The 11,095-nt window shown below is 38.0% G+C and overlaps 1 protein-coding gene across 1 annotated transcript; it reads left to right on the plus strand.

The window, feature by feature from the left end:
• The first annotated feature begins 5,192 nt into the window (after window positions 1-5,192).
• Window positions 5,193-11,083, plus strand: LOC136697812 (tripartite motif-containing protein 16-like protein). Its single transcript, XM_066673082.1, has 7 exons — window positions 5,193-5,666; window positions 6,272-6,367; window positions 6,445-6,678; window positions 8,178-8,334; window positions 8,523-8,585; window positions 9,291-9,332; window positions 9,915-11,083. The coding sequence occupies exons 1-7, from the start codon at window positions 5,193-5,195 to the stop codon at window positions 10,460-10,462; spliced, it is 1,614 nt and encodes a 537-aa protein (XP_066529179.1). The 3' UTR covers window positions 10,463-11,083.
• The last annotated feature ends 12 nt before the right edge of the window (window positions 11,084-11,095 follow it).

Here is an 11,095-nt window from a genome sequence, read left to right on the forward strand (position 1 = left end):
TAAGCAGCCATAAATGAGCCTATACCCAACTTACAAATATATATACACATTACACAAATCGTGTGCTGTTTCAAGAAAGGGTCACAATAATATATCAGATTTTTTCTTTTTCTGCTCATGTCTGATTTTTATTCATGGTGTCAGAATGAGGTCACTCTGGTAATATAAAAACTACTGACAGGGGATTTGATAATAAGGCATCTTTGCATTAGTGAGCAAGTGACCAGTCTGAGCTGAGTGAACCTGTCAAGAGACAAATTGTGATGGTCATAAAGTTTTAGCCAGAGCATCTCCTATCTCGAGGCTACCAAAAGTGTAATCCAACCACATTCAGTGCTGGCTATGACAGAAAGTTGTTAGAACACAAAGTGTTCCAAACACACAGTTTTCCAAAACACGCTCCTAAACCAAGATCTAAAATCCCTGTATATTTCTCATCTTTCACAAAGGCCACGGTGACCCTCACACCCTCCCACACTTCTCTGTGTTAATATTTCACACTTTCCTGCGATGTTACTGCAGCAATGCAGAGGAGGGGTGGGATGCCATGTGGAAAGAAAATTAAAAGAAGGGAGGGGTTCTGTCCTGCACTGCAACTAGTAACAGGGGCAAGACTGTATATAAATTCTATGTACTCTCCTGTTGAGAAATGGGTCAAACCCACAAATGTCAAAACATTAAAAGTCATTGTCTGGTTATCAACAAAACCTCCTAAAACTCAGACCTGTCTTCAAAAAATATATTTTTAGATGTTATTTCTAAGAAAATCCCCTAATGCTATAAAAGCGGTTTTGAAGTAACAATTCTCACCTGCAATATGAAGCCCCACACCAAATGTTGACTAACTGGTTCTTTTTATGATGTAATAAATCCTGTTTTTTTAATCCTCCTGTTGCTCAGACATGGCACCAAGTGCTTAACTCTCTCATAATACATCTTCAAAAATATAAACACACCACACAGATATGTTAACTATGTAAAACACTCGATTTCCCTTTTTTTAAAGAATAAAAACATAAATAGTTTTATTTAAAATCTGTAAATGAAAATAAGGTTTACATCTGGAACAAAATCTTGATGGATTGTTTGAGATGTGCATCTGTAGCTGTAGAATGTTATATGGTCAGTGGAGGTGGAAAAAACGGACAGTGAGTGTAGAAAAAAGGAGATAATTTTAGTGCTTCAGAATGATTATATATTAGAAAGACGTAGTACTATACTGTTCTCAAATAGACTATGAATGTATCAGTAATTAATTTGGAAAACTTCATATTTGTTCTCTACAAAGCCATGGTCACATGGTTAGAGAAGAGTGCTTAGGATGGAAGGTCGCTGGTTAAATTCCCATGAATGGGGTTTGGAGTGCGGGGTATGGAGTACACAACAGAGAACAGAACAGAAATAAAAGTGAACTGATGACAGATGAATGGGTTATAGTAATGTGAATGTAGAATATTAGTGATATATGAGTCTGAGAAAGGAGGAGGTGATCAGTGATTCTGTGTGATCTAAAAGTAGGTGCAGAGTTAATTTGAGATAAAACAGCATGTCCAAACATTATAGTGTAGATGAGACAAGGCCAGGATGTTGTACAGGACACACAGGGGCTGGATCAGTTTGAGCAGCCCCTGTTTGAAAAGAAACAAGCTTGTTTGAAAAGGTAGGTTTTTAATCTAAATTTTAAAGACTGAGAGTGTGCGTGAGCCCCGAACAGTAACCGGAGGCTATTCCAGAGTTGAGGAGCTTTGTGAGAAAATGCTCTTCCCCCTGCGGTGTTTTTCTAAATGTGAGGAACTAAGTGTAGATGGGCATCCTGTGAACAAAGTGTACGTGACGAGCGATAAGGTATGAGAAGTTCAGTAAGATATTGCGGGCCTAAACCATAGAGATTTAGATAATCTAAGAGGAGAATTTTATAGTCAAGAGAACTGGGGTTATATGGTCGAATTTTCTAGCTCTAGTGAGCACCCTGGCTGCTGAAATTTGAACTAACTGAAGCTTGTGTAATGCTTTGCATGAGCTCCCTGCCAGGAGCGTATTGCAATAGTCTAGACGTGAAGTTATAAAAGCATGCACTAGTTTCTCTGCATCTTTTAAAGATAAAATATGCCAAATTTTGGCAATATTGTGTAGGTGGAAGAAGGCGGTTTTGACTGTATTGGATATGTGGGTATCAAATGTGAGAGTCGAATCAAAGGCTACCCCTAAGTTTTTAATGATGGTACTGTGTTTTACTGTTGAATTATCAAAATTAATAGCAGCATTTCTGAGTATCTGTACCTAGTAATAAGACCTCGGTTTTATCAGAATTTAACATGAGAAAATTTTGCATCATCCAGTCTTTAATTTTAGTTAGACATTCTGTTATTTTACGTAGACAAGCAACATCATTAGGTTTGGCTGATATATGCAGTTGTGTGTCATCAGTGTAACAGTGGAATTGAATTCCATGCTTACGGATTAGTCTACCCAGTGGCAGCATGTAGAGTGTGAATAATACAGGGCCAAGCACTTACCCTTGTGGAACACCATATTTAACTAAAGTATGATAAGAGGATTTATTATTCAGATAAACAAATTGATAACGGTCGGGTAAATAGGATCTGAACCAAGAGAGGGCAGATCCTTTTATTCCTACCAGATTTTTCAGCCTATCAAGAAGCATCACATGATCTATGGTATCAAACACTGCACTAAGGTCAAGCAGCACCAGAATAGAGATATAGCCCTTATCAAGTGAAAGGAGTTAGTCATTAGTTACTTTTGTTAGAGCTGTTTCTGTGCTGTGATTTGGTCTAAATTCAGACTGAAAAATTTCATGAATATCATTGTTTTGTAGGTAAGAGCACAACTGCTGTGACATGACTTTTTCTAGAATCTTATAGCAATAAAAGGGAGGTTTGATATTGGCCTGTAGTTTGCGACCACAAGAGGGTCAAGATTGGGTTTTTTTATAATTGGTTTGATTACTATGAGCAATGGTCTAATGACTTTAGGTAAGATTTGTTTAAATAATTGTGTTGGTATAGGATCCAGAAAGCATGAAGATGATTTAGATGAGCTAATTAAACTAAGCAAGTCATTTTCATAGACAGAACTGAAGTAGTCTAAGTGCACATCCGAGCTGGCAGGGGGTTCATCTACAAGAGCCAATGCGACTTTGGACTGATTTTGGATTTTGAGTCGAATGCAATCAATTTTATCTTAAAAAAAAAAAGCTCATAAAGTCATTACTACAGAAATCAGAGGGGACACTGGAGTTGATTTCCTTTTTGTTGCCAAGATTTGATACAGTGCTAAAAAGGAACCTAGGGCTGTCTTTGTTCCTTTCTATAAGAGAAGAGATGCACTGTGATTTGGCTTTAGATAAGGCATGTTTGTAGTTGGTGAGGCTGTGCTGCCATGCAATTCGGAAACATTCTAGTTGTGTGTGTCTAGATTTATGTTCATGGTTACGAGCAGCCAGTTTTAAGGCACACATGCTGTCACTGTACCATGGAGCAAGCCTTTTCTCTCTAAATTGTTTGGTCTTCACTGGTGCAACACTATCTAGGTTTTTACACAGTAAAGTTTGTAGGTTGTTTGTAATGAGATTGAGGTCATTAGGGTGAGTTGGAAAATGGTGATAAGAAATGGTGGTAAGGTTGGAAGGTTATTGATAAAATCACTAACTGTTGAGGATGTTATAGTGTGCTTTTAATATAGCATGGCTGTGGACAGTCCACAAGTTTAACGCATTTCATATATGATAAGATGATGATCAGAGATGATCTCATGTAGTGAGAGATTGGATAGATTCTTTATCTCAATGCCCTGTGTTAACACTAGGTCCAATGTGTGTTTGCATTGATGAGTGGGCCCACTAACATTCTGAGTGAACCCTAGCGCATCCAAAATTGATTCAAATGCAATAAAATGCAAATGAAATCAAATGCTAGTGGATCATGATCCTTCTCAAAGTAAATATTGAAATCACCAACAATTAAGGCCTTTTCTGAAACGATAACTACACTTGAGAGAAGATCAACTAATTCACAAAGAAATTCTGTATAAGGGCCAGGAGGATGATAGATTGTGATGAGCATAAAAGAGTGCTGCCTTTTTGATGCAGTAACTTTAAGAGTAAGCACTTCAAAGGATTTAGTGTCATAACCAGATTTTTGAGTTGTGTCTATGGTAGGGTCATAAATTGTGGCTTCACCAGCACACCACCAGATGTTTGTGGGCAACTGTAATAGCTGAAGCCAGGGGGAGTGGACTCATTCAGGGCGATTTATTCATTGGGTTTAGCCCATGTTTCACAGAGACATAATGCATAAAGTTTGTTATCAGTAATAATATCACTGACAATGAGTGCTTTAGATGCTAGAGAACGTATATTTAAAAGCCCTAATTTAATGCTGGAAGTGCAGAAATATTGTGTTCGCTGCAGTGCCTTGGTGTTAATTCTAATTAGGCTGTTAAAACTGATTTTTGGGCGTCTGATTACAAGCTTTGCGGGGAACAGACACAGTCTCAATGCTGAAGAATTTATTACTGTTAGAGTTCATTAGAGTGCAGTGAGATTGAAGGACCACCAGTGTATTCCTTCATCAGTTCACAGCTGAGGTGTCCTTTAGCTAGGCACTGAACACACACCTGGAGCAATGGGCAGCCATCCCTGGTGCACTGGGAGCAGTTGGAGGTTCGATGTACTAGTGCACTACTGTGTGTGTGTGTGTGTTTTCACTACCACAGATGGGTTAAATGTGGAACATACATTTTGCCATACATTGTTCAATGACAAATAAATGCAGTATTACCTAAACAGTTCATTACATTATCCATTTGTCCCTCAATAAGTGTATTTTAACTTGATTTAGTATGAACCTGTAGAAATAATACAATCACTATAGTGTTAATGAATATGCTATGAATGCTGAAATGTAAAAGCAGTTCCTATAAATTGGTAGCATACCTTCTGTAATCGAGACAAAGGAAATCCCCTGATAAACAAAAACAAAAAAAGTTTGCTAGCGTCATATGAAAATCTATGATTGATTGAAATACCGGTCTGGGTTGTTTTGGTTGGCCCTGGTTCAGAACGTAGCAATAGTTTCTCATACCAGAGCACATACGCACAGATAGGGAAAATAAAAACTGAGTCATTCTTAGCAGAAGTCATCTATATCACAATGGCTTCAGAAGTATGGATGGACGAAAGGATCAAATGTGGTATTTGTAATGATTACTTCAAGGAGCCCACCACCCTTCCGTGTGGACACAACTTCTGTATGGAATGTATTTCAAACCAGTGGGACATGGAGCTTTATGAGGTGACTTACCACTGCCCCAGGTGCTTAAAGACATTTGAGACGAGACCAGAGCTGAAGACCAATGAAGCTCTTTCAGTCGTCGGGGACAAACTGAAAAAATGGAGTTTACAAGACATTCCAGACAAAATGGTTGCTGTAACTGACCCAAAGATCCCAAAGAAGCCCCAGCCAAAGCTGAGGGGCAAAGTGAAGGCAAAGGAAAAACTGCAGGAAATGCGGTGTGTCAAACACAAACTATTACTAAACTTTTACTGCAGGGATGATGAGAAATGCATCTGTGAAAAGTGCAGCATTTCTGATCACAGGGGACACAACATGGTACCAGCCAAAGAGGAGAGGAAAGAGAGAGAGGTAAAATAGTCCGTGATTTTAAGTGAATACCACACTCTTCTGCACGAAAACTCATTATTATAAATAAAACGTATATTTAGCATAAAATTAGTAGTCAATTACATTTAACACAGTTTGCAGTCTTAAATACTTGCTTGAATTTCAGTCTTAGAAGATGGTTTCATTCCCACAATCTAGTATCTCCCAGTCAATTTCCTTTTCTCTGTAATGGCTTTGTGACTTTACTGAGTTGAGTTTGATATTCTGTCTTTCTCAAAAATTAAAATTGTATGCATTTAGATGTAAAGCACCTCATGGACCTGGTTTGTAATTCTGTGCCATTTTCTCTATATATCTTTTAATATTTTAAACATAACTTTTGGAAACTATTCACCTCATTATTCACTCAGACAAGGAGGTCATCTTATATTTGATTATATCTTAGATCTCCTGTAACTGGAAATTAAATCAAAAGGGAGACTTTTACAGAGCTCTTAATAGAGACAAAATTCTTGAATCTTGAAGCCAAATTAAGGTAACATTTCATCATGCCATGATCCCTGATTGGAATTTAGCTTGTATGCCTGTGTGTGTGTGTGTGTGTGTGTGTGTGTGTGTGTGTTTAGCTGAAGGTTGAGGAATTTCTATTGAAGGCAAGAGCTGAAATATGTGAGCGAGAGTTAAACATGGAAAAAATATTCAACACTTCAGACTACATAAAGGTAAGTCCACTTAAAAGCTGTAAATTGCTGTACTGGAATATAACTTAAAAAATAATAATAATTAATAAATTGGACAGGTTTCTTCCACATGTGCAGTGGAAGCCAACAAAAGAGTGTTCTCTGAGATGAAAGCAAGTCTGGAGAAAATGGAGGAAGAGCTGGACAGAAGCATCAAGGAGCAGGAGAAAGCTCTGGTCACTCAAGCACAGGTGGAGGAGAGAAAGCAGGAACAAAACATCTTGTCACTAAAGGAAGTGGTCACTGATCTAGAGACACTCTGTCACATACAGGAAGACTTCTCCTACATCATGGTATGACTGAGGAACTAAGCTTAGTACACTTCCTCATGCTTTAGACATTGTGATATAACTAAGTTATAAATAGGCATTTATTAATCTGCAAATGAATCGTAGGTTTAAGCCTAGCTTCTGAACCACTGTACTGGCATTTTTACATTTTATTATTTTTTTTTATCCTAAGCAACCCCATTATAAACTGTAAAGTGTGTATGATCATGGAAAGCCTCTTACCAAGCACCTTAACATTTTATCAACCAAGTAATCTATACTTGATAAAGGAACAGGGCATTGCTGGGAACTAGTTATTTATTACTGACTTACATTCCTATAAGGGTCTGACTGATAAAATGGTGCTGTAAACAAATTGACAGCCAAGTTATTCTGCGTTACACCTCACTCTGGTGTTTCTGCTTTAATAATCTGGAGATTTTGCCCATTTTCTTGTAAAGTTAAACAAAAACCTGTGCAGATGTAATTAATTCGTCAGAAAGTAACGTGTGAGATGTGACCGTGTATACGTGTCATTATAGGGACAGACAGGATGACTTTCTGTTTGTTAAAAACAAAAGGCTGTGTCACAGAAACATTCTCCAAACATAAAGAAGAGACTATGATAAATATCAACTCAACAACGTTCAACATGTTTCTGTTCAAGGCTCCAGTAAAACACTGAGCTGCACCGCGGTGGATGGTGGACCTACAGCACTGAAGAGGCCAATTCAGCTCTCAACACTCTGACCCCTTGAACATGCAATTTTTAAGCCCCAAAAAGAGTACTTGTCCCACGAGGGGAGAGGACATCTGGTCACCGCTGAACGGTTCCAAATTTAGTTCACAAACTAGAATGTGAAATATGGTTGAAGTAACAACAGACCGTGTAGTGGCGCCACCTTAACTTCTCTCTGTAAAATACGGCTGAATTAACAGTTCCTACTCGCGCATGCACGTTTCATATGCCTCTTCTAGCAGGCGTCCCTGCAATTATTAGTGTGTATATAGTGACAAACGCACAGGTTAAAACTGTGACATGTACAGTAAAAGATATAAACAGTGCCCACAAAAGCTGACCTCACTGAACGCAAGCTCACATGAAATGGATTGATGCACAGTGGAAATGCATACTGTGGTTTAAAGATCAGCATGAGCAATGTAGTGTGTGTTCTCCAGGCTGCAGTGCAGAGTGCTAGACTGACCAGCCTATAATCCAGCCCAGCCTTCAACTGCAAAAATACTAAATTATGAAGTGCAATATATATATTTTTTGCATGAAATTCAAAACAATGCTGATCCATTTCTGTGAAACAGCCCCCAAAAAAAGGGAATGTGGGCAACATCTTCATCCCTTTTGGAGACTTCCAGCATTTGGAAAGTCTTTCTGCCATCCAAACACTTCACCACTGCCTGATCAAAGAACTCTTTTATTTTTCAGCCATCTGTCATTGATAATTTTCACATCCAGGTAACTGAAACAATTACTCCTGTTTTCTTCCTCCATTCTTTTCATTTCATAGAAATCTCAGCCTGTAATCAAACCACAGGAACCTGATCCAGTTACAATCCATGTCAATGAAAACATCTCATTTGAATTTGTGACTATAGCTATGAGGAAAGTAAAAGAAATGCTGGAGGAGGGCTGCAAACACGCAGTAGAAAACATCCAGAAAACAGGTAACTTTCTGAACTGAAGCAATAAATTGTGGTGGATTACAGGAAGTCATAAGGTTACAAGTCAGAGTTGGAAAACAACCAAAGAATTTCTACAGAAAAATTATTTAAAAACAAAAATAAATAAATACCCTCAAGTGTAAAGATGTAGTTCCAAAAATTCTAAAAAGACCCAAACTCTTATATTCCAGTCAGGAATGTTCAGCTTGTGAAAGCTTCAGAAGAAAATGTAAAGAATCTACCAACCAAACCAGGTAATCACTATAATAATAATTTATGTCAACGAATGAATGAATGAAGTGTTACAGTGTAAAGCTTTGTAAGGTGTTTCTAAAATAATTTAGAAAAAAAAAACAAAGCAGAAAAAGGACATATAATGGTACATAACGCTTTTTTGAGAGCAATGACATGAAAAACTGTTCCATTTAAAATAAATTATCTGTTTTTCCATCCCTTATAGTACAGCTATATATCTCAAACATTTCAGGATCCAGACCATTCTCTGAGCATGAATTTAATCACTAATTGACAGAGGTCAACATAAAAATCGAACAAACTCAGAAGCACTGCATGTATATATTTACATTTATTATATTATATACACAATATTATTTCTGAATGCACATTATATATCCAAATATTTGTAGTCGCCTCATGCGACCTCCACAGAAAAATGTTGATAATAAAATGTGATGCTTTGAAGGACATGGTTGGGAGTTCAATGCTAAGCTTTGGCTAGCGGGGTATAAACCCCCCAGTACTGAACTATGTGGTAGTGGAACACATTCTAATAGCACTGACATGAGTAACAGCAAAGGGGAACAAAAATCAATTAAGAAATGTGTAGAATAAATGTTGGATGAGCAGGGGTTAGCATACATTTAATTATTTATTTTATCTTGTTTAAAAGTAAAAGCCTGATATTGTTAATAACTTTATTTGTTCTTTTCCATGACTAGTGCAAACACTTAAACCCAAGACCAGACAAGATTTTTTGAAATGTAAGTTGTTATTTTTCTTCCTATTTTAATATTAACATATATTTGTGTGGGTGGCATGGTGGAGCAGCAGGTAGTGTCGCAGTCACACAGCTCCAGGTACCTGGAGGTTGTGGGTTCGATTCCTGCTCCGGGTGACTGTCTGTGAGGAGTTGGTGTGTTCTCCCTGTGTCCGCATGGGTTTCCTCCGGGTGACTGTCTGTGAGTAGTTGGCGTGTTCTCCCTGTGTCCGCCTGCACATCTTTAGCTCTACTTACCTTTTTGCCACCTTTCACCTTTGGCTCAGTGGTAAGAACCACAGAGCAGGTATTATTTGATTGGTGGGTCAAGAGAGCTAGCAAAGTGTGCAACAGATGGACTATAAATTTCTGCAATTGAACAACTTAAAAATAATAAATAAATAAATAAATCTATATGGTCAATGGAGCTGATAAAATGGACATGAGCATAGAAGCAAGGAGGTAATTTTGATGTACTGGGTGATTGTTGTCTATGGAGTATATCAAATGCCTAATTTTTATATATATATATATATATAAATTGATAACGTGAGGAACATTTTTGTATGACATTTTTTCTCACTAGATGCCTGCCCAGTGATACTGGACCCTGACACTGCGCATCAATTTCTGAACATTAGTGATGAAAACACAAAATTGACCGTCAAGCGCCAAAGAAAAAAATCTTCTCCGAAGAGATTTGACTGCTGGGAACAAGTACTGTCTAAAGAGGGCCTCAAAGGAGGGTGCTTTTACTGGGAGGTGGATTGGTCAGGAAAGGGGGCTTTCATTGGTGTGGCTCTGGAAAGTATTTGTAGGAAAGGTGAAGGTGTGGAATGCGGGTTAGGGCACAACGTCAACTCTTGGTGTTTGCATTGCTCTAACATCAGTTCCTCTGCCTGGCATAATGATGTCTCAACCACCATCTCCATCAATGTCTTCTCACCCAGAATAGGAATCTACTTAGACTACAATGCAGGCAGCCTGGCATTTTACAGTGTTTCAGACAAAATGACACTCCTCCACAAATTTACCTCTGAGAAATTTCCCGGGCCGTTGTATCCAGCCTTTGGTCTTGGTCTCGGCCTGGGACTGCAGTCCTGGATAAAACTCCACAAATTAGAAAACACATAAGAAATGCTTCAAAACCACTGACAACATGTTTTACAGGTGTGCAGCACTGTGTAACAGTAGAGAACTGCTCTTTTGTATAAATAATGTCCATTCAAAAGTTATTCATTTTCAGCATCAGGAAAAATGAAGCATATTACTGTAACTGTAAATAATACATAAGTCTAATATCAAACCTATTAGTATTGTACTGTTCACAATTTATTTGTAACACATGCAACTACTCATGCACACCTCAGGTGCCTTGCAATTTTGAAGGAGATATTTTTGAGGAAAGTAAACATAAAGTAACCCTCTTGCATAACAAAAGGGGAAAGTTCCTAAACTTGAAAAAAGTGATATAAAGAAAAGCAACAAGCAGCAAGACTAAAAAGACCAAGTGTCACCATCTGAAAAACAGTATTTGAGGGTAGGAGACACTCAAGCTTGCTTCTTTTTGTCCATCTTTTCATGCTATCAATTATTCATTCATTTTCTGTAACCGCTTATCTAGTTCAGAGTCGTGGTGGTTCCGGAGCCTACCTGGAATCATTGGGCACAAGGCAGGTACACACCCTGGAGGGGGCGCCAGTCCTTCATAGGGTTGCTATCAATTAATGTCAGTGAAAACTTTTTTCTTTGTGTTTGCCAGTTAAA

This window comes from Hoplias malabaricus, chromosome 5, assembly GCF_029633855.1.
Source record: "Hoplias malabaricus isolate fHopMal1 chromosome 5, fHopMal1.hap1, whole genome shotgun sequence".
NCBI lineage: Eukaryota > Metazoa > Chordata > Actinopteri > Characiformes > Erythrinidae > Hoplias > Hoplias malabaricus.